Consider the following 25,570-nt stretch of genomic DNA (forward strand, 5'->3'; position numbering starts at 1 on the left):
AGTGGGTCACAGCAGGGAACGATCGTCTTGTTAGGTCAGTTAGTGCGACCAACCCATTAAAGGGGAGTTTTGTCCACGGGAGCGTATTTTGTTTGGTTATTTTGCTTGGCTCCTACCCGCTGTACCTCATCAACTAAGAGATTAAGTGTCATCCAAGGACAGCGAGCGTTCTCCCATCCGCTCGGGGAGACGCGCCCGGTAGCAGTATCTCTTCTGCCCCGAGTGTGTGTGTGTGTGTGTGTGTGTGTGTGTGTGTGTGTGTGTGTGTGTGTGTGTGTGTGTAAGTATGTAAACCTCTTATAACTTTTGAACGGTTGAATCGATTTCATCGCGGTTAGTGCCATTCGAAAGGGCTTCGCCAAACTTAGATTTTCTGTTAATTTGAATCTGAAGGAAATTATTAATCATCTCAAGAAATCGACACTGTGGAACATTAAATCACCCTTTATGATCATCGAAACCGAATCGCGTTGCAAAAATACTAGGAGAGTTCTCGAATTCATGCTTATAACACCGACGTGTATGTGTCGAAAACGCCCATCTTCAAGAAGCAATTTGTTTATTGGAGCAGAAAAAACTAGCCCTTAAAGGATAAGTTTGATGAAATGGCGTTGAAAACTTTAGAACCTGGGATAGAATCAGATTTGCGTTCAGTAAGAAAGTATGAAAGACTGGACAAGTCAGAAGAAATGAAGAATCGGATAGAGGCCAGAGAAGAGTATGACCAACTCGGCTATGATATATTGGTTGGTATTCATTTATTATTTTGTCGGATTTCTTTCTGCATTTGGCGTTATGGTATGTGTGATTGAAATCATATTAGCTAGATGGATTAGAATTCATTTATAATTTAAACTCTCATACCGTGTACGTATATCTGATCAGTTTATTTATGTTTTAATCGTTAATTAGTAATTGTTAATTAGTGACTTGTGTGTTTTCAAATATTGAGTGACTTTTCGACAGTTGATATTAATTTAATTTTAATTTAAACGATATGAAATTTTTGTGTGACAAATCAGATTGAAAAATTTTTACACATATACTAATCGATATACATGGGTCATCATCTCAAATCGGCCAATAATTGAAATCAATCCTTTTTAATTTCGATAAAATTCTGTGAAAAGTTTTATTTAAAGAAAAATCAAAGTTTTATCAAAGGAAAAAAATTATGCTCAAAATTTATTTAACTTAAGCCTTCCTGAAACTTTTTTTGGCACAAGAAATTTTTTTTTCTGCGTAGGTGGGGCTACTCAACAGAAAGTTTTCTGACAACCTTAGAAACAATTAAAATAGCGTAAAAAAATTTTTGACTAATCCTATGACATGAATGAACTCATAAACAGAAATCTCAAATGGACAAGAAGCGAATAAAGCGGACGATTGAGCATAAAAATACTCGATCATTTATTCAAAAGTATCAATAAAATAAAACAAATAGATAATTAAATGGAGTGAATTATTAGTAACGGTGTTAACTCGTGAAAAAGTAAAAGCCAAAGGGGTAGAAGTGGAAATAGGAGGGGAGTGAGGAGAATAAGCAAAGGAGGGAGATTGGTGAGGGGTAGGTGAGAAATGAGATTAACCAATAGTTTCTAGTGTCGCACTAGAGGGTGTTATATCGTATAATTTAGTGGACAGTTTGATATACAAACAATCTTTAATGAAATTCTTGGTGTTCATTAATAAACGCATTATAGCCCACGTATACGACATTTAACTACTACCTTCGGTCGAGCCAAGTATCCCCTACTAAATCCTCTATTTAACCCTTTACAACCTCTCCGTTCATTCCGTTCACTCCTTTTATCGCTAACCTTTTATTGTCTATCGTTTTTTGAATTAAAAATTTTACGTAAAGGCGATTCGGAAAATAATTGATTTTATTACACGCCTCATAAGCGAGGCGGAGGTAGTGCTCTACTCTCGCCTTACAAAAATCAAGTGATTTTCTTAACTAAAATTGTCTCTATTTATTTTCTATCGCACTTGTAGAATAATATTTACACATAAATGTCATGAAAAAACACTAGTTTCAACACTCATGACATTTTTAAAAGACATTTTGCTTTTTAAATAAATAAAAAAAATGTTTAAAAAAATTATTCCATGGAGCTCCGTGTGTCTGATGTATGTATGGAAACTGGCGTGAACACGATAACTGCCAAAAAACTTAACTGATCAAGCCCATTTTTTTTATACGCTTCAGTTTTATCTAAAACTAAGTCCTTTAGAAGATCACGGTCTAATTCAATGTAGTTTAATTATAATTAGCAATAAACTAAAATCTACTTGTCGTTTGTATATCTATATCTATGTAAATAAGATTCGTTTACAACACATGCGCAGTACCTTTCTTCTCTGGGTGGACAATGGCGCGAAAGATTTAAAAGTATTTGTATTTTATTTTAATCAATTTTATTATGGAAAATGAGATTATGAGGCATGCACTTTTGGATTTTCCAAACTTTTTGAGTTTACGGCGTTGCAAAGGGACGAGATGTAATTGAGTGATGATGATGATGATAATTGTTAGTTTATCATGTTTTAAAATCGTTTTAAATTAATCAGCCACGTAAATTTTAGGAATTGCTCTAGATTTTTTAATTTTTAAAATCAATTATTTTCTGCGCTTTTTTATTGATCAGTGATTATTTTTTTTGTAATTGAAGCACAAAATATTTCAATAAAAAATAATAAAATAAAGAAGCTATTCACAAACATAAAATATTTTCTCCATAATAGCTTAAATAATAAAAATTTGCACTGTTATGGCAGTTTTATGTATATTTGTTGGATTTTCTTTGATATATCCCCTCTCAGTATCCCACTAAAGCAGCATCCACCAGCATTACTCTATAATACAGAGTACAACCGAGAAATATTATTTAAATTAAACGAGACTAAACTAAGCGAACGAAGAACATCGAAGTGGGAATGTAGAATAAGAGCTAGTGGGCTGGGGGTTGTATTTTCCGTCTACCTATACACTAGTTTTAGTAATAGACGGTACATACATACAGTAGTTATAATATAAGGGATGAAATAAGAGTGAGTAAGAGAGTGTAAGTATTCAAGTGTATAGGTGCCGTAATGCCGGCATGCAAATTATTATCGCCGTACGATAATTTAAATGCATATTTTAGCCCTACTATATCATTTTATTATTGCTTGAGCAGCTAAAGTTAAGTCAAGAGATACAGAATACCTTGATAATATATTTACGATAAAATTATGTGCCTAAATAACTTTTCATTCGATTTATTGATTCCAAAATATGCTTTTATTCAATTAATTACATTTTTTTATCATTTTTCTAGTAAATACATCGAGTAGAGCTTACGGTTTGCTTCAGATTTAAATTTTGGAACGAAATTAACTTTTACTAGTTGAGAGTATCCTTCGTCTTTCTTTGGCTGGACGAAATTTTTGCTGTAATTAATTGTTAATTATTTTATTAGCTATCGAATGATTTTATTGTTCATATGTTGGTACTTACTAATAAGAATTGATAATGATGTCACTGACCACGGTATGATTTTTGTCGGTCAATTCACGAAACTGAAAATTAAAAATTGTGCAAAATTAAAAAAAAAATTCCTAAAATTTAACATTCATTTGTAGTTCATGATTTTTAGTTTTTGTATTTTATACCAAAGCATGTCTCAAAGTTTTTAGCTTAGAATCTTTAGAAACCTATATTGGAATAAATTTTCAATCCCTTGTCAAAATTTCACTAATTCTCGTACGAAAATGGATTGATCAATTATTGATCAATAGTTGATCACTAAGTGATCAATGATTAATCTCGAACTGATCAATAATGAGTCATAGCTACAGGTTAGTAGGGATCCATTCTAAAAGAGCGCATAAAAAATTTTTTTTTGTCATTCGTCTTAAAATCGCTCAAAACATAAAGATCTGTAAAAAAAAAAATTCGAACATCCTAAAGCTAAAAGGGCGTAACTCAAGACATGCGCCCTTTTAGTTTTTAGAAAAGTAATGCCTAAAGCTAAAAAGGCGCATAAAAAAAATTTAAGTTTTTATAAAAAATTTTGATAAATAGCTTCACAAGACATGAAATAAAAAAGTTTAATAAATAAAATAAGATTTCTTAACAGCCGGCCCCTACGGTTGCAGCTATATATTTCTCTCCTAGACAAAGAATTTTGAAAAAAACGCTCTGCTACGTAATAGATATTTTAATTATCTACTTCATAGCAAAGCGTTTTCTTCGAAATTTTCATTTGTTTAAAAGAAAAACATAAAACTGCAATAGCTTTATAATCATGAGTGCAACAAAGATAGTACCGTTTTTTGCAGTGAGTGCGACACGAGAAAAAGAGGGGATTGGCTGTCAAGTACTTAAAGAATATTTAAAAAATAATAATTTAAAACTATTTTTATACAAGCAATGGATGAATCAATTAATCGAAAGCTAATAGGATTAAAATAATTTTCAAATAAAAATAAATTAATACAATCACGCATATTTAGTAATTTTTTAAAATTATTTTTAATTGTATTTTTAAAAGAATGTATGTATAGTTAGAACGCGCCTCTTTGACTTTACCGTTTTTTTTTTTATTTTTAGGCTAAAAATAATCATTTTAATGAATTGTTTAGAGAAAAAATTTATAGGCCCTTTTAGCTTTAGGTCATAAAATTTTTAAATTACTAAAGCTAAAAGGCCGCATAATTAGAGACATACGCCCTTTTAGCTTTAGGAAACCAATGCTACATTTTTAGGCGAAGAATATATCAACCAATCGAATGGCGATAAAAAAAATAATTATGCGCCCTTTTACCTTTTGGCATACGATATGGAGACAATACGGAAAAATTTCAGAAAATTATTTTTCATATAACCTGCATTGAAAATGCGATTTTCAATAATGCCTGTTGAGCCAACCGAAACTAAATAATTTCAGACCAATGCGACTGTTGCCGGGCAGGAATCAATCATTTCTTTCCGGCGGGCAGAAAATGATGATTTTCTGCCCGCAAGATGAAGTTGCAGCTTTATTTTCAATCCTATCAGAGCATCTTTTGTTTATTTTATACCTTTATAATTGTCATTCTAACCGTTAACTGTACTGACATATTATAATTCTGTTACTAAGCATAAATAAGAATGACAAAAGAAAACTAAGGAAAAAGACCCCATTAGTGGCACCTTTAACCCCCATTAGTGGCACTTTTTCTTTCAATTAAAAAATGTTCTACTTGAAATAAAAATTACTTTCTTGAATTGTAGTTTTTAATTTTCTTAATAAGTTTTATAATAAAATGGTATTTTTGCTATTCGTCTGAAACTATCTAGTTGTGGTTGGCCCCAGACATTGAAACTAAAATTTTTAATGCACCTTATATGAAAAATATAATGTGTAGCGCGGGATGAAACACGATTTCATTCGCGATTTCGTTTTGTTTCATCCTTAGTCACACAATATACTATTTGCGACCTCTATTAATATATTTTCGGTCATAACATATTGATGGCTTGACGATTAGCAATCAATCTCTCTAGCTTGTTGGATTTTCTGAGAAAAAATAAATCCCAGTTACAAAACTTTTACTTTTTTATTTTAAATACCTTATTTTTAGAAATATTTATTTAAAAAAAATAATATATTTTATTTTATTAGTTTTGAAATGTCAAAAACACAGTTAAGGCACATTTGTGCAGCTAGAATAAGAAAGCCTGTATAGGCTTGATTTTATGACCTCAGGTACTTAACTTATACAAAGGACTCCTTATTTTACTATGTACAGTACAACCAAATATTACGGTCTTAGTTTAAAAGAAAAACATGTGTTTTACTAAGGACAATACAGAGGGTTAGACCTCAAAATAAAATAGTTCTAACATTATAGTTAGTCTGCAACTAAACTCTGTCAAGTAACGACACTTTTCTCGATACGATTATTTTAAAATAAAGATTCTATTTGAATCACTCTATGTAAATAATATTGTATTTTCTCATTATTTATTCTATAACTTCGTACATAGCTAATTGCAAATTAAATTCTACTATGATTAATCATCAAATCACCATCTAGAAATAGAATTAAAATTAAAATTACAAAATTGCCTGACTGATGTGCTAAAAGTAAAGCACTTTCTAAACCGCTTTGGGCCGGAAGATAAGCAACAAAATTAGCACGTGATCGGTTAGAAATTATCTAATGATTTAGTGATTTTGTAAGAAATTATCCAATGATCATTTAGAGATTAATTTTTTATCGCTGAGAAATCATACGGTGATTAATCATTGATCAATTAAAGATCACTGAATGGTCTATTCTTGATTACTAAGGGATCTATTATTGATCATGAGCTGATTGAACATTGATCACTGACAAGTTACCTAATAATCAAAGAGATCAGACATTAATTAGTTAGAGATCACTTCGTGATTAATTTAATAACACTTGGTGATCAATTAGTGATTCACTAGGAAGTCATTTATTGGTCATTTAAAAATCAATTACCGATCATTAAAAGATTGTACAATGATTTCTCTTCAAAGTGATAGTGAGTGACCTGGGATTATTTTTGGCAAAGGATATACCTTACAGTTAGTTAGCATTAAAACTTCAAGAGATACAGTATTTTTCGTGTAAAAACGAAAAAATGAACAACAATGGAAATCAGTTTAATACAGAACTAATGTTACATTTTTTTCGTGACAATTATGAATTTATTACGAAAGAGTGCATTACGGCTAAAATTATCAATAATTGAGAAAAAAAAAAAATTTGTCAGAAGTGGGATTCGAACCCACGCCCTCATAGAGGACCAGAAGCCTCAGACCCGCTTAGCGGGGAAGGTTTTACCTTGAGTCTGGCGCCTTAGACCGCTCGGCCATCCTGACATCAAATTTTTTTCAGTTCCGTTCTAGACTTGAACGTGTGCACATCGGGTTACTCGATGGAGCACAGACTTTAATTTTTCTATTAGTAAAATCAGTGTACTATATATGCAAAAAGCAGTGTTATTAAATAAAATATACAGTGCTGTAGTATTGTGTAGTGATTTGAAACAAATTTATATAAATAAAATAAAAAACAGCGGAACTAGTGAGTGAAAATATTTGCAGCGTGGGAAGGACACGTGTCCTACAACCACAGCTGACCAGCAAACTTAAAAAATTCTCATGAACAAAATGAGTAATTTAAAACACAAAATGGATAAAAAATCCACGGGAGAATTATCCACAGCCGAAATCAATAAACAATTGAAAGAACTTGAAAAAATAGCGAGCGCGTCTAATTTTTCAGAATTTTACAAAAGCGTAAAGGCTAAAACTCCGACACCGAATATAAAAGCCTCGAGGTCACGAGATAGTTCAACTGAACGCACCTCAGAAGATACCTCAGGTAACAAAGTAATGCTAATCGACAAAGATGGGTTCGTCACCCCTCTTCGAAGGATAGCAAAACCCAGGCAACAGAATATAGAGAATCAAGGAACAGCAGGCATTGCCACTTCTAACAATTACGAAGCACTTTTAAATGAAGACCAAGTAATTGTCAACACCAACTCGGACATACAAACACACCGCCCAAGAGCCCAGGTAACAACGCAAACAAATAATGAAAGACCCTCAACTCCCTCAGGTCAGAAAAACTCCTCAAGTAGTATATTAAAACCCAAATCGAGGCCACCACCGATAAACGTATACACTACAAAAATGAAAGAGTTAGTTAATCTAATCATAGCGGGAAATATCCCTGAAGGAGACTTTTGGATAAGACACTCCGGTAAGGAATACATCTCAGTAAGCTCAATCAATATTGAGACTTACCGAAAAATAAAAGATTGGCTTACGAAAAATAAAGCTAAATTTTATACCTACACCCCAAAGGAAGACAAAAAAATCTCCCTGGTGCTCAAGGGTATCAAAGCCGAATACGACGAAACGGATGTCACCACATATATAAACAACAGAAACTTTTCAAATGTAAAAATTGAAAAAGTTTCAAAAATTAACTACCGCAAGGAAGAAGACAAATTCTTTTTTCTCATTCAATTGACCAGCAACAGTAAACCTGCAGAGCTCACGAGGCTAAATAGGGTGTTAAACCAACCCATCCGCTGGGAAAAGCTCAGGAAGAAGCGTATCTTCCAATGCAAAAGATGCCAGCAAATAGGACATTCAAGCAGTAATTGCACGCTTGAATACAAATGTGTCAAGTGCGGCAATAACCACGGTCCTATCAAGGAAGGTGGCAAATGCGAGATCACTGAAAACAGTGATAAATCCCTTCTCAAGTGCACAAACTGCGGGAAAAACGGACATACCGCCTCCTACCTAGGATGCGAGTATCTAACTTTAGCCCAGGATGTCAAAAACCGGACGAACCATCTAAGGAGACAATTAAAACAAATCAAAATGAATAAAATATACAGAACAACCAACCCGGATCTATCATTTGTGAACATAGCCAGCAGCAAACAATTTTCACCCCTGCCAAGACAAAATAACACCAGGAACCCACTGGAAGACCACTTCAGACCAGCGACAACCCCGAGTCAAGGTAACTCACCACCTAGTGACAATAATCCTAATATTTTCTCGTTCGTAGAAAATATGATGAACCAATTTAAAAACAGCTTTATGAGTCTACTACAAAAACAATTCCAGGAAATCTCTAATAAAATAACAGAGAACTCAACAAACATTGAGTTTTTGATGTCACAGTGCGATTATGAATAATTATAATCACAACGCATCACAAAATCAAACAATCTGTCAGGAGTCCTACAACCCCTCTACAAGCACAATTAAATTCTGTGCAATTAATGTAAATTCTTTGGCTACAAACAAGAAAAGATACGACCTCGAGGTATTTATAAACAAATACAAGATCGATATAGCCTTAATTTCAGAAACGAAATTAAACTGTAAACATAAACTGGCTTTTAAAAATTATGCGTTCATACGCAACGATCGACCGAATTCCAAAAACGGTGGAGGAACAGCTATTCTCATCAACAACAAGATCAGCTATTCAGTCATCCCGTATCCTAATACCAAAGAAAATAAGGTCATCGAGTACACGGCCATCAAACTCCAGAGCAACTCCAATAACGCTCTAATAATTCTCAGCATATACGCAGCTTGTAACAACAAAAGAACATTCCTCGAAGAGCTCGAGAAAATATACTGTGACTTCAAGCTCCGGGTAGATAATATCTACTTCGTAATGGCAGGAGATCTCAATGCAAGGAACACTTGCTGGGGAGATAAATTTCCAAATGAGAAGGGACTTGTACTCAACAAATGGCTAGAAGAAGAAGGCACCTTCTACAAGACTGCCCTCTACTCTCCGAATAAACCAACGTTTCCCAGCGCAGGATCCTTTCTGGACCATTGCCTGGCTGACTCCAGGATCAACCTACAGGGATTAGTGAGAGGGAAACTGATCACTCTCCCCTACGACAGTGATCACAGAGCTATCTGCTTCACAGTAGACTGCAATGAGATCCACGTAAGAGTCAAAAAACCAGCTCCACCAATAAAGAGATACAACTATAAACGTACTAATTGGACCAACTTTGCTGAGTACCTTGAAGATCACTACACAGATCACCTACCTCGCGACAAAAACATGACAATAGAAGAAATCGATTCAAGCATCCAGAAACTTGAAGATCACATAAAGGAAGCCATCAAAGCTAAAGTTCCATTGGTGAAGAATGATAACAAAAGAGGCTGTCAAAAATACATCAACCACAAAATCGAAAAACTACACAAATATAAGTCCGCACTAGTCAGCGAGCTCTTCAAGGATACCAGCAAAAAGGAACAGTTAAAAACGATGATCAAACTCGTCAACAAACATCTACAGACAGAATTCAGAAGATCAGAGGGGGCATATTGGGAGCTGATGGCGAAAAACATCAATTACAAAGATTCAACAAAATTTTTCCCTAACATCAACAGGTACTTCAGATATAAGGATCCACCCAAGTTAGAAACACTAATAATAGACAAAAATAACCCAGCATTAATTTCAAACGAAACACTAATTAACACCCAACCACAGGAATTGAACAATAAATATAGTATTACTAACCCATTAGTAAAACTAAACATAATAGGTAAATACTTCGAGTCAATCAACTCCCCAAGGTACTCCAACAACGGGACACAGCTCAAAGAACACGCCGACTTTGTGGCGAACATTTTCAAAGAAAGAGTAGATAGCTATAGAAGGGCCAACTTCACTCATACAACATTTTCAAGAAGTAATCCAGCTGACTACCCTCTCCTGGATCCTGAACAACAGCTTCGCCTACATACACACATACAAGTACAACTGCTGCTGAAAAAAGCCAAGAACAAGACCTCATCGGGACTCGACAACATCCCCATGATAGTACTGAAACACCTGCCTATAAGTATGATAAAAGATTATACAATTATCTTCAATAACTGTTTTAATCACTCATACTATCCAGTTAGGTGGAAAAGAGCTAAAGTTATCCCAATAAAGAAGAAAGACAAGGATCACTCAAATCCAGCCAGCTACAGACCAATCAGTCTCACTATCAACATCAGTAAAATATTTGAAAAACTTATCAAGACGCAACTGATGGAGCACTCAGACTCCAATAACATCATCCCGAACAACCAGTTCGGATTCAGAGCAAGACACTCCATCGTCCACGCGATTAATAAATTTTCTTCTGACATCAACAGACATCTTATGAATGGTAAACTAGTTGGCACAGCTCTGATAGACCTAGAAAAGGCATTTGACTCAGTGTGGTTAAATGGCCTGATCTATGTACTTCAGACGCACAACTTCCCGACACCATTAATTATGTTAATCCATAACATGATCCATGGAAAATCATTCCTCACATGGGACGGAGTTAATTTCTCAACAATAGTTTTTCACATCCTTGAAGGACTCCAGCAAGGGACTGTGACCTCTCCAGCATTGTTCATTATATACACCAGTTCAATCTTAAATAAATTTGGACTGAACTCAGGAAATAACACCTATTCAGGAGCATATGCAGATGATGAGGTGGTCTACGTAGCTGACACGAAGATACCAGTAATAAAACAAAAACTCACAGAGTTGGTAACGCAGAAATATCATCTATATAAAAACTGGAATCTCAAGATGAATCCTGACAAGAGCGAGACCATACTCTTCAGAAAAACAGTGAACGAAATCTCACCACTTACAGTACCGCACATCAAAACATTTCAAATAACAATCACAGACAAGGACACCAGGGAGCGATTCGTAATACCTAATGAAGAAGTTGTCAAGTATCTGGGAGTACACTTCGACTATCTACTACGAATGAATACACATCACAAAATCCAACTTCTAAAAGCCAGAAAAGCTTTCAGAGCAAACACCAGGATATTCTTTGACAGGAATATCCAAACAAAAGCTAAGCTAATATGCTATCAGCTACTGATCCGTCCGATCATTACATATGCTGCACCTATCTGGTGGAATGTTGGCCCCTCTGTGATGGAGAGCTTCCGTAAATTCGAAAGATCGTGCATCAAAGCCTGCTTAGGAAGATACCGCACTGCGGAATCCGACTACACCAAGAGGCTGAGCAATCAAGAAATTTACGACCTCGCAGACATCCCGAGAATCGACAATTTATGCATCACGCTGTCTAGAAATTACTACAGCACGATGTACGAGATTGATAATGATAATATCAAAAGCCTAAAAGTCGAAGATGATCTCCTGATGAGACAAATGGCCAGGAGTAATTACTCTCCTCCAGAAATATTTACCAACCTAGACAGAATAGGCTGTATCCAAAACGAGAATAATATTCCGATTATCTACCACATCCAAAGACACTGTGCCAGAAAAGCCATCAACATGGACCTGGACAACATCCCAGCCACGGCCTGGACCTATTCAATGGCCCTCCCAAAAAGAGACCGGGAGAGCCTCGATAGACTAAAAGAAAATTACTGGTGGCTTCAAGGAGATGCCAAACACATGGATGAACTTCGAAGAAGAGCTCGGTTCAAGAAGGAGGAATACCAACAACAACAAAGAGATAGAAATCTCGTCAATCGTGGACAAAATACACGAAATTAAAGATTAATATATTAGCAATAAAAATGTATATAGTTATATCCCATCCTCCTCATATCCCTCTCCCCTCCACTCCCATTATTTATAAGCCAATAAGGCAAGTAATTGACACAATGGTTTTTTTTAAAGTTAATTTTTTAATTTTTTACCACAGCAATAAATAAATAAAAGACTGATAGCGAAAGCTAAAACGTTTATAGACTGATAAAACAAATATAGAAATTATATTTAATTTTCAGTTAATGTATTTTGATAAGAGCGGCATTGTCGACAAATCAAAAATTATCTTGTATTATTGATTAAGTTATTCTAAGGATATTATTACTTATTTATGTATATTGAAATAGAACAAAAATAAAGTCCTTCTTTAAAACCAAAAAAAACATCAAATTTTTTCAGTTCCGTGTCAGACTTGAACGTGTGCGTATCGTGAATTTCCGTGCTGTGTAAAATCTGTGGATTATTAGTCCCAAAACTGCGAATATTAATCTCAACTCAATATTTATTGAGTGAGCCTTTTTTCCAATGTAAAATTAATAACATAATTTATATTCTCGGGACATTGTTAATAACTTTTAATTAGCGTGGACTGGGATAAATCCCATAGCCACTGCTAACCACAAAAACCATGAGTGATTTAACAAATAATAAAAGAAGGCGCTATGAGAGTAGATCCACTGAAGATCTGCCTCAATTACTAAATAATAAAAAATTGAAAGAGTTAGAAAGACTGACTAACACTAATAACTTTGATAAATTTTTCGAAAAAAATGTGAAAAATAAAAAAGTAACACCTAACCTAAATGCCTCGAGGTCACGCTCAAACTCTAGAGACAGACCTTCAGATGTCGACACTGGTCATCAGACCAAGACGACAGAAACTGATGACGGATTCAAAACGCCAAGAAGATTTATAAAGCGACGAAGTACAATGAAGGCATCACAAGATGGAGCCACTGCCAGTACTTTCAACGATTTTGATGCACTTTCAGACAGCATGAGCATTGAAGATGGCGAGACTAACAAAAATTAACGACCTCTACACCTGAAAAAAAATACTTCAAATTCAAAACAAACACAACCAAATAACAGTAATCCAAATCATGAAGCGGGAAGACCCCCACTCAAAGCTAAATCTAAACCTCCTCCAATACATGTCTACTCCAAAAGTATTAAGGAACTTATAAATGTGTTCACTACAGGAAAAATCCCTGAAGGTGAATTCTGGGTTAAAGATTCTGACAAAGATTATATTACAGTCAGAGCGCTAAGTATTGAAATTTATAGACTGATCAAAGGAATACTAGATTCAAATAAAATTCAGTATTATATGTATAATGTATTATGTATAATGAAAATGTCAAAAATAAAATCCTTTTTCAAAACCAAAACCAAAAAACATCAAATTTTTTCAGTTCCGTTCTAGACTTGAACGTGTGCACATCGGTTAACTCGATGGAGTGCAAATTTTAATTTTTCTTTAAATAAATCCAGTGTATTATTTATGCGAAAATCAGAGTTATTAATTAAAATATACAGTGCTAGTGCAGTGTGTAGTTTTCCGGAACAAAATTGTATAAATAAAATAAAAAAAAACAGCGGAACAAGTGAGTGAAAATAATTGCAGCGTGGGAAGGGCACGTGTCCTACAACCACAGCTAAACACCAAACGTAAAAAATTCTCATGGACAAAATGAGTAATTTAAAACGCAAAATGGATAAAAAATCTACGGAAGATTTAACTACGGCCGAAATTAATAAACAATCAAAAGAACTTGAAAAAATAGCGAACGGGTCTAATTTTCCAGAATTTTTAAAAAAAAACGTAAATGCGAAATCACCAACACCGAATATAAAAGCCACGAGGTCACGAGACAGTTCAAGTGAACGCACCTCAGAAGGTACCGCAGGTAACAAAGTACTACTAATGGACAAAGATGGGTTCGTCACCCCTCTTAGAAAGATAGCAAGACCCAAGCAACGTACTATAGATAATCAAGGATCAGCAGGCATTGCCACATCTAACAATTACGAAGCACTTTTAAGTGAAGACCAAGTAATTGGCAACACCAACTCAGACACACAAACACACCGCCCAAAAACTCAGGTAACAACACAAATAAATAACGAAAGACCTTCCTCTCCCTCAGGTCAAAAAAACAACTCAAGTAGTGTATTGAAACCCAAATCGAGACCACCACCGATAAATGTATATACTACAAAAATGAAAGACCTCGTTAAATTAATTTTGGCAGGAAACATCCCGGAAGGAGACTTCTGGATAAGACACTCCAGTAAGGAATACATCTCCGTAAGCTCAATCAACTTAGAGACTTACCGAAAAATAAAAGAATGGCTTACGAAAAATGAAGCTAAATTTTATACCTACACCCCGAAGGAAGACAAAAAAATCTCTCTTGTACTCAAAGGTATTAAATCCGAATACGACGAGACGGATGTCTCCGAGTATATAAATAACAGAAATTTTTCAAATGTAAAAATTGAAAAAGTGTCGAAAATAAAATATAGCAAAGATGAAGACAAATTCTTCTTTCTAATTCAACTGAACAGCAACAGCAAACCAGCTGAACTTACAAGACTAAACAGAATGTTAAACCAACCCATCCGCTGGGAAAAACTCAGGAAGAAACGTATCTTCCAGTGCAAGAGATGTCAGCAAATAGGACACTCAAGCAGTAACTGCACACTTGAATACAAATGTGTAAAATGCGGCAAAAACCACGGCCCTATCAAAGAAGGAGGCAAGTGCGAGATCACAGAAAATAGTGATAAATCTCTTCTCAAGTGCACCAACTGAGGGAAGAACGAACATACTGCATCCTACCTAGGATGCGAGTACCTCACATTAGCCCAAGATGTCAAAAACCGGACAATCCAACTAAGGAGACAACTAAAACAAATTAAAATGAACAAAATATATAGAACAACTAACCCAGATCAATCATTTGCAAACATAACCAGAAATAAACAATTCCCACCCCTGCCAAGGCAGAATAACACCAGAAACCCGCTAGAGGATCACTTCAGACCAGCGACAGCCCCGAGCCAAGCTAACCCCCCACCAAGCGACAATAATCCTAATATTTTCTCTTTCGTAGAAAATATGATGAACCAATTTAAAAACAGCTTCATGACCATACTACAAAAACAACTCCAGGAAATCTCCAATAAAATAACAGAGAACTCAACAAACATTGAGTTTTTGATGGCACAGTTTGATTATGAATAATTATAATCACAACACATCACCAAACCAAAGAAACTGTCAGGAGTCCAATAACTCCTCAACAAGCACAATCAAATTCTGTGCAATTAACGTAAATTTATTGGCCACAAACAAGAAAAGATACGACCTCGAGGTATTTATAAATAAACACAAAATAGACATAGCTTTAATCTCAGAAACAAAATTAAACAGCAAACATAAACTTGCATTCAAAAACTATGCTTTCATCCGCAACGACCGACCGAATTCTATAAACGGTGGAGGAACAGCTATTCTCATCAACAGCAAGATCAGCTTCTCAGTCATCCCATATCCAAATGCAAAAGAAAACAAGATCATCGAGTACACGGCCATTAAACTCCAGAGTAACACCAATAACACTCTAATAATCCTTAGCATATACGCAGCTTGCAAAAACGAAAGAACGTTCCTTGAAGAGCTCAAGAAAATATATTGCGACTTCAAGCTCAGGGTAGACAATATCTACTTCGTAATGGCAGGAGACCTTAACGCGAGGAACCCGTGCTGGGGAGATAAAAAACCAAACGAAAAGGGAATGATACTCAACAAGTGGCTAGAAAAAAAAGGCATCTTCTACAAAACTGCCCTCTACACTCCGAACAGACCAACGTTTCCCAGAGCGGGATCCTTCCTGGATCACTGCCTGGCCGACTCCAGGATCAATCTACATGGATTAGTGAGAGGAAAACTGATCACTCTCCCTTACGACAGCGATCACAGGGCTATCTGCTTCACAGTAGACTGCAATGAGATCCACGTAAGAGTAAACAAACCACCTCCACCGGCAAATAGATATAATTACAAACGGACTAACTGGACCAAATTTGCGGAGTACCTTGAAGACCACTACACAGATCATCTACCCCGTGACAAAAATATGACAATAGAAGAAATCGATTCAAGCATCCAGAAACTTGAACATCACATAAAGGATGCCATCCAAGCCAAAGTCCCACTGGTGAAGACCGACACCAAGAGGGGCTGTCAAAAATACATCAACCACAAAATCGAAAAACTCCACAAATATAAGTCCCCATTAGTCAGCGAGCTCTTCAAGGACAAGACACCAACAAAAAGGTCCAGCTAAAAGCGATGATCTAACTCGTCAACAAACATCTACAGACAAAGTTCAAAAGATCAGAGGAGGCATATTGGGAGCTGATGGCGAAAAATATTAACTACAAAAACTCAACAAAATTTTTCCCTAACATAAACAGGCACTTCAGATATAAGGACCCACCCAAGCTAGAGACGCTAATAATAAACAAAAATAACTCTGAGCTAATTTCAAACGAAACACTAATTAACACCCGACCACAGGAAGTAAACAATAAATATAGTATTACTAACCCAATAGTAAAACTAAACTGCTCTCTGGTTAGATCACATGCCTGTCTATTTGTTGAACCACTAACACTTATTTTTACTGAATGTATAAAGCATGGTATCTATCCAGACTGCTGGAAAATCTCAAAAATACTGCCTATCTTAAAGTCTGGGGATCCATCTTTGATTGTTAATTACAGACCTATCTCAATTTTGTGTGCCTTTTCGAAGGTCTTCGAGATTTATTTATATGGGAAAATATTTGCTTATTTTCAAACTACCTTATCTCCATCTCAGCATGGTTTTGTGCCATGCAGGTCAACTGTAACCAATCTCTTATGCTTTACTAAATATATACACAGTTCGTTTGCGGAGCATCTGCAGGTGGACACACTTTACACCGATTTCTCGAAGGCCTTCGATAAGGTCAACATATGTAAACTGGTCAAAGCATTGAATGACCTGAGTATTCCACTAGACCAGGTTGTGTTGTTATCCTCTTACTTAACAAATAGGCAGAATAAAGTAGTGTTCGAGGGCACGTATTCTAAAGTATTCAAGTCTACATCAGGTGTTCCACAGGGATCCAATCTTGGTCCACTATTATTTATCATATTCATCAATAATGTCTTGTCTAATCTAAGCAATAGTGATCTTAACTGTGAAATAGATGCCTTTGCTGACGATACAAAATTATATGTAACGATTAGGTCTGTGCAAGATTGTTCAAGGCTACAAAAATTTATAGATCGATTTCTTGATCTTTGTAATCAGTATGATCTCATTTTAAACCCCAATAAGTGTAAGATAATGTCTTATTATAGGAATAAATCGCCGATAATATTTGATTATATAATTGACAACACTCGGGTCACTAGGGTGTCTACCCAATGTGACCTGGGTGTTGTATTTGATAATAAATTGAACTTTCAGCCGCACATTAGCAAGGTTGTTACAGCGTCATGGAAAATGTTAGGCTTTGTAACCAGATCAAGTCGCAACCTAGTAACTGTTAAAGCTATTAAATCTATTTATTTTTCCCTGGTTAGGTCGCGTCTTGAATATGCCGCAGTTGTGTGGTCTCCAATCTATGAGATATACAGTAACAAAATTGATAAAGTCCAACATAAATTTCTCAAGTTCATGTCCTGGAAAATGGATCGTGTTTATCCTAAACCAGGCATGGATAGGAAAGAGCTTTGTAGTAGATTCCATATGATTACATTAAAAGATCGTAGACTCTGTGCATGCGCCATCTTCTTGACGCGGCTGATTCAGGGAAAGGTGGATTGTGAACGTCTGGCAGACTCTATCACTATTACTTTTAGAGCCCCGACCTGGAGGGATAGTACTCCCTTCCAGCTTCCACTCGCTGGCACCAACTTTGCTACATCTGCCCCCATATACCGATTAATAAGTGCCTTCAATACTTTTTACAAGATAGATAACAGTTTGGATGTTTATAAAATAAGTAGTTCTGAATGTTTTTCAAAACTTTGTATGTCAAACATTGTATAAACTGGAGCAAAATGTTTACTTTTGATAGTTAATTATATAGTGACTTATCATAATATTAATTTTAAATTAAACACTTTGTATTAAATTGTATGTAACATGAAACCCGATTAATGGCTTTGCTGTAGGGTTCATTGAACTGATAAAAAATAAAAAAATAAAAATAAACATTGTAGGAAAATACTTTGAGTCAATTAATTCACCAAGATACTCCAACAACGAGACACAGCTCAAAGATCACGCCGACGTGGTGGCAAACATTTTTAAAGAAAGAGTAGATAGCTACAGAAGGGCCAACTTCACACATACAACATTTTCAAGAACTAATCCAGCTGACGACCCTATAATGGATCAAAATCATGAACTACACCTACACACACACATACAAGTGCAATTGCTGCTGAAAAAAGCCAAGAATAAAACTTCATCAGGTCTTGATAATATTCCTATGATAGTACTGAAACACCTGCCTACAAGTATATACTACCCAGTTCGGTGGAAAAGAGCTAAGGTCATTCCAATAAAGAAGAAGGACAAAGACCATTCCAATCCAGCCAGCTATAGACCAATCAGTCTCACTATCAACATCAGTAAAATATTTGAAAAACTTATCAAGACGCAACTAATGGAGCATTCAGACTCCAATAACATCATCCCAAACAACCAGTTCGGATTCAGAGCGAGACACTCCACCGTCCACGCGATAAATAAATTTTCCTCAGACATCAACAGACACCTACTGAATGGTAAGCTAGTTGGAACAGCTCTGATAGACCTAGAAAAGGCATTTGACTCAGTGTGGTTAAATGGCCTGATCTATGTACTACAGACACACAACTTCCCGACACCATTAATTATGTTAATCCATAACATGATCCATGGAAAATCATTCATCACCTGGGACGGAGTTAATTTCTCAACATTAGTTTTCCACATCCTTGAGGGACTCCAGCAAGGGACAGTGACCTCACTAGCATTATTTATAATATTCACTAGTTCAATCTTAAATAAATTCGAGCTAAATTCAGGAAATAACACCTATTCTGGAGCATACGCAGATGATGAGGTAGTATACGTAGCTCATACGAAGATAACAGTAATAAAACAAAAACTCACCGAGTTGGTAACACAAAAATACCACCTCTATAAAAGCTGGAATCTCAAGATGAATCCGGACAAGAGCGAAACCATTCTCTTCAGAAAAACGGTGAACGAAATCTCACCTCTTACAGTACCACACATTAAAACATTTCAAATAATAATCACAGACAGGGATACCAGAGAGCGATTCGTTATACCTAATGAAGAAGTAGTCAAGTATCTTGGAGTCCACTTCGACTACCTACTGCGGATGAATAAACATCACAAAATCCAACTTGTAAAAGCCAGAAAGGCGTTCAGAGCCAACACCAGAATATTCTTTGACAGGAATATCCAAACTAAAGCTAAACTGATTTGCTATCAGCTACTGATCCGACCGATCATTATGTATGCTGCACCTATCTGGTGGAACGTTGGCCCCTCTGTGATGGAGAGCTTCCGTAAATTTGAAAGATCTTGCATCAAAGCTTGCTTAGGAAGATACCGCACGGCGGAATCCGACTACACCAAGCGACTGAGCAATCAAGAAATTTACGACCTCGCATACATCCCGAGAATCGACAGTTTCTGCATCACGCTATCTAGAAATTACTACAGCACAATGTACGAGATTAATAATGACACGATCAAGAGCTTAAAAGTCGAAAATAAATAGCTAATGGAACAGATGGCAAGGAGTAACTACTCACCGCCAGAAATATTTACCAACCTGGACAGAAAAGGCTGTATTCAAAATGAAGATAATATTCCGATTATCTATCACATACAAAGATACTGTGCCAATAAAGCCATCTACACGGACCTGGACAACATCCCAGCCGCGGCCTGGACCTATTCAATGGCCCTCCCAAAAAGAGACCGGGAGAGCCTCGAAAGATTAAAAGAAAATTACTGGTGGCTTCAAGGAGATGCCAAACATATGGATGAACTAAGAAGAAGAGCCCGGTTCAAGAAGGAAGAACTCCACCAACGCCAAAGAGAAAGAAATCTCATCAATCGTGGACAACTGCCACGAAATTAAAGACCTAGCTATTAGCAATAAAAATGTATATAATTGTATATAGTCAGATCCCACCCTCCCTATATCCCCCTTCCCTCCACACCCTATTATTTATAAGCCATAAAGGCAAGTAAATTATACAATGGTTTTTTTAAAGTTAATTTTTTAATTTTTTACCATAGCAATAAATAAATAAAAGACTGAAAGCGAAAGCTAAGACGTTGAAAGACTGATAAAAAAATATAGAAAATATATTTAATTTTCAGTAAATGTATTTTGATAAGAGCGGCATTGTCGACAAATCAAAAATTATCTTGTATTACGGTTTAAGTTATTCTAAGGATATTATTACTTATTTATGTATATTGAAAGAGAACAAAAATAAATTCCTTCTTTAAAATCAAAACCAAAAAAAACATCAATTTTTTTTCCAATCTACGATATGATCCATGACAAATCTTTCATCGTTTGGGATGGTATCAATATATCAACTTCAATATTTAATTACAGTCCAATTACACCAAACGACTCAGCAATAAAGAGATGTACGACCTAGCAGATATTCCCAGGTTTGATAACTTCTGCCTTACCCTCACAAGGAACTACTTCAGTACCATGCACGAAATTGGTAACGACACAATTAAGAATCTGAAGATCGACAACACCGAACTAGTGAGATGAATGGTTAGAAGCAACTACAGTGTCCTTCAGAACTATTCACCAACCTTGACCAAATGGGCTGCATTCAAAATGAACATAATGTGCCTATCTTATACCACATAAGAAGGCACTGTGCAATAGGGTGTTTCAAAAAAAGACGAATTTTTTTTTTTCTTTTGGTGTCTAAAAATTGATAGTATACCTAAAAACAAAAATTTTGGCGCCCATGTGAGCTCTTAATATGAATAGTAAGATTTGCCTGTATCCATTTCTTTATTTTCCATTTAAATAACACGGGAAAAATTTTTTTTAATTTTTTAATTTTTATTACTTTGGAACGGTTCATCGTAACAACAATCTGAAAAATGATATTAGTAGGAAATTTTACGCTCTACAAAAAACGTCTGAAGACCAAAGTTCCTCAGATTAACGGCTTCAAAGATATCCGCGGTCAAAGATAACACTAATAAAAAATTTCAAATATTTTCCAATAAAATTACAAAAAAAATATCACATGCTATATTTTTATTATTTTTTATGTTAAATTACTTCAATTCCGTTAACCTGAGATTGTAAACTTTTTTTTTTTACTAATTAATTCAATACTTAACTCACGAAATGCACTAATATATAAATATAAACGTTAAAAATGTCACATAAATGATTTTTTGGTCTTTTCTTATAACAAATTTATTTTATATTTTATAAAATTTATAAATTTTTGTAAGAGGAAAATGTAAAGTTCCTTATTACACAAACTCACCAAACACTCATCATTGCATATTATTCAAAATAATATGAAAATTCTGTAAATACGTTAAATCAATTAAATCTACTATAAAACTTGATCAAATGTTTTTTATTTGAAAAATATCAACAGAGCTTTATTTAGCTCTGTCGGTACAGAGTATTATACTCATTTAATTTGAGTGTTGTAGCTAATAAGCTCTGTCTTGGTAAGCCTGGTTGTTCGGTACTAACTTCATTTAGTTGCTTTGCTCTCAACGCTTTACTATATCTTCTCGTCATTGTCTTTGTTCATTGATACTGACTGTTTTTTCAATCCGTTATATTATTAATTTAATTAGTTAAAATATATTAGTTATAAATTTTGTGACCATAATGGTGAAAACAGTGTACTTGATTGGTGATGTGTTAAGTGAATTAGTTGGAAAAAATTACCCCTCTCTGAAAGAGGTTATGTCGCTTTTATTTTATTATCTTGATACGAAAAAATTTTTCAGTGAAAGAAAGTATATCAATCACTATCGACAAAGATTTTGAAATTTGGTGTGCGACACAAATTCCGATAAGAGAGAAAAGATCTAGGTTTTTGAAACTAATCTCAAATAACAATCGATGGAAGAATTTACAAAAACCGTAAAATGAAAAGTCAAAGTCTCAAAAAAAAAGGAATCCGTTTTTCAGGATGAATTAAATAAACTATTTGATGTAGCTCATGCGGATGTTTTAAATATACTGGACAAAGAAAAAGATTATTTTATTTGGGACAAAAATCTTCCAGTCGACGTGGTTTTTATTTCATATAATTCTCAACCAATTTTAGAAGATGTCGAAGACATGGATGTTGATATCAGCAATTATGATAATAATAACAATAATAGTGATAATAATAGTGAAGAGAACATTGATAGCAATGATAAAAACTATAATAATAATGGTAATGATAGTAATAATAATGTCGGAGAGTTTGATAACGACAATGTCAACTATTATTGTGCAGTTGAGACTGATGATGTTGCTAATCATAAAATATCAAGTCATCCATCTCAATTATCCCAGAAATCTTTGGAAAGTAATACTTCTCGTATAATCTCTGATTATGAAGATGAAATGCCAAAACAACAAGTTCCAAAAATTGATATAATGACACCAGAACTTGCTGCGGCTTTGGATAGAGCTAACGTGACTAGTAGGATGGCGACTTACATTATTGCTGCTTTATTATCTTGCTTGAACATTGATTGTGCAAGCGTAAACTTTAGTCATGTGACTATTCACCGAGCAAGGGAAAAATTCCGGAAAGAAGCGGCGTTAAATCTGAAGACTAATCTGGAAACTGACAATTATGTACTACATTTTGATGGAAAACTGTTATCAGATATTACAGGTACAGAACAAGTTGACCGGCTTCCGATTATTTTATCATCATCAGGTAAATTTCAACTGTTAGGAGTTCCTAAACTAGAATCTGGGACTGGACAAAACCAAGCTTCAGCTATTATTAAAACAGTAAAACAATGGGATATTAATACTGACAACATCAAAGCATTGTGTTCTGATACTACGGCGTCAAATACGGGTAAATAATTTATTAATAAAAAAAATATAACATGGTTGATTACCGTAATGTTTAAATGCTAAATCAAATCAGATTTTTAGTATTAACCATTAATTTCCAAGTTATGAGTTATTTTTTTTTTTCAAATTGAAAAGATTTCTCCGTACTACTCTAAAAAATCGATACTTCACTAGCAATTCTCATTTTATTTTTTCAGGAATCAGAAATGGTGCGTGTGTATTAGTAGAAAAGGCTCTTAGTAGAAAACTGTTGTACTTGCCATGCCGACACCATATTTTTGAAATTGTTCTTCGAAGTGCATTTGAAGTATACTGGCCTGCTTCGTCTGGCCCAAACGTTCCAATTTATCAGAGATTTAAAAAGAAGTGGGATGAAACTGACCAATCAAACTTTACGGCTGGTATTTGTGACAAAAAAGTTTTGGAAGTAATAACACCAATCAAAGATGAGATTTTGAAATTCGTTAATAATCAAATAGAAGTAAAATTTTTTAATCCAGCGCTGAAGAATTATTAACTGATGTTAAAGTGGAAAAGAAAAATGTATAAAGTTCAGTATAATTGAGGAGCTGATTTTCAAAAGGGTATCTTTTCATATTTTAAAATACCAGTTTTCTGAACTTTTAAATACTAATTACTTTGAGAATTATGAACATTTATAAATGAAAATCGAATTGCAGCTTCATAACCGATTGCACTTTATAGCTAAATTAAAAAAAGTTCAATACAAATATTTATAATTGAAGATAACTAGTTTTTGTCTCGATTAATCAAAAAATCAAAAGATACCCTTTTTGAAAATAAGCTCCTCAATTATCAATTTTACTCTGATTAATTAACTTGCCGTCGTGATTAAAAATATTGAAAATCAGTTTCACATGACTGTTATACTTTCAATCATCTTTAACGATTAAAATTGCGTTTGTAAAATATTTTACAACTTTTACCTCACATCAGTTAATAATAATTAGTCTTCTCAACTTTGAAATTGCGATATAATCAATTTCATTTTGACTTATAACTTTTTTTGTAGATGGATCATTGTCGAGACGATTACCGTGAACTTCTGGAATTATCATTAATATTTTTGGGTACTACTACCACAAATATTACATTTAAGCATCCTGGAGCGGTCCATCATGCAAGGTGGATGGCTAAAGCAATATATAGTTTAAAAATTTTTTATTCAGAAATGAATTTCATCTTACTAAATCGGAAATAGATGGATTACGAGAACTTTGTTTATTTATCATAATATTCTATTTAAAAGCTTGGTTCACTGCGCCGTGTGCTATAACAGCACCTAATAATGATTTAACTTTGATTAAAGAATTAATTTCATATGAAAGATTTAATAATAGTCTTTCACAGACATGCTCACAAAAATTAGCCGATCACTTGTGGTATTTAAACAACGAGCTGTCTGTTTTATCTCTCTTTGATAAAAATGTTTCAGTTGGAACAAAAAAGAATAGTTCATGCTCTTAAAACTGTAAAGCCAATGAAACTACAACAAATCGCTTTATAATAGATAAGAAAAATTTAGAGTCATTATTAAATAAAGATCTTAGTCAATTTATGTCTATGAGATCGATTAATATATTTGAATCGTTTGATTTGTCGTATGAGTTCATTGATGAGGATGTTACTTTGTGGCCTCAGAATCTGAATTTCTTAGAAAACTTGGAGTATTTCGGGAAACTTCAAGTTGTGAATGATGTAGCAGAACGCGGCGTGGCATTGATAGAGCAGTATAATCGATGCTTAACGAAAGATGAAGAACAGCTTCAATATTTGTTGCAAGTAGTGACAGAACATAGAAAACAATATCCTAATTGCAATAAAAGTAATTTTATAAAACTGTAATATTTTCAAGTTGAAAAATTGTTGTAACAAGTTGTAAATATAGTTTTTTGTTATAAAGAATTAATTGTTCAATTAAATTTCTTAATATTTAGTAAAAAAAAATAAATTTGTTATAAAAGAGACCAAAAATCATTTATAAGATATTTTTAACGTTTATATTTATATATTAGTGCATTTCGTGAGTTAAGTATTGAATTAATTAGTAAAAAAAAGTTTACAGTCTCAGGTTAACGGAATTGAAGTAATTTAACATAAAAAATAATAAAAATATAGCATATGATATTTTTTTTGTAGTTTTATTGGAAAATATTATAAATTTTTTATTAGTGTTATCTTTGACCGCGGATATCTTTGAAGCCGTTAATCTGAGGAACTTTGGTCTTCAAACGTTTTTTGTAGAGCGTAAAATT

At 34.4% G+C, this 25,570-nt stretch overlaps 1 protein-coding gene and 1 non-coding gene across 2 annotated transcripts in view; both read right to left on the reverse strand.

Annotated features, from left to right (window-relative positions):
- Nucleotides 1-3,267: 3,267 nt before the first annotated feature.
- The window catches only part of LOC123271418 (uncharacterized protein F21D5.5), a 32,313-nt gene continuing 10,010 nt past the window's right edge, over nucleotides 3,268-25,570 (reverse strand). Inside the window, exons 5-6 of the mRNA XM_044737736.1 lie at nucleotides 3,503-3,564; nucleotides 3,268-3,435 (exon numbers count right to left, since the gene is read on the reverse strand). Coding sequence (XP_044593671.1) covers nucleotides 3,312-3,435; nucleotides 3,503-3,564 — 186 coding nt within the window. The 3' untranslated portion in view covers nucleotides 3,268-3,311. The remainder of the gene's footprint in view (nucleotides 3,436-3,502; nucleotides 3,565-25,570) is intronic.
- Nucleotides 6,767-6,881, reverse strand: Trnal-caa. The gene is made up of 2 exons: nucleotides 6,844-6,881; nucleotides 6,767-6,811 (listed from the first exon to the last, which is right to left on the reverse strand). It is a non-coding gene; the product is annotated as a tRNA-Leu (tRNA).

Source organism: Cotesia glomerata, linkage group LG9 (genome assembly GCF_020080835.1).
Source record: "Cotesia glomerata isolate CgM1 linkage group LG9, MPM_Cglom_v2.3, whole genome shotgun sequence".
NCBI classification, from domain to species: domain Eukaryota; kingdom Metazoa; phylum Arthropoda; class Insecta; order Hymenoptera; family Braconidae; genus Cotesia; species Cotesia glomerata.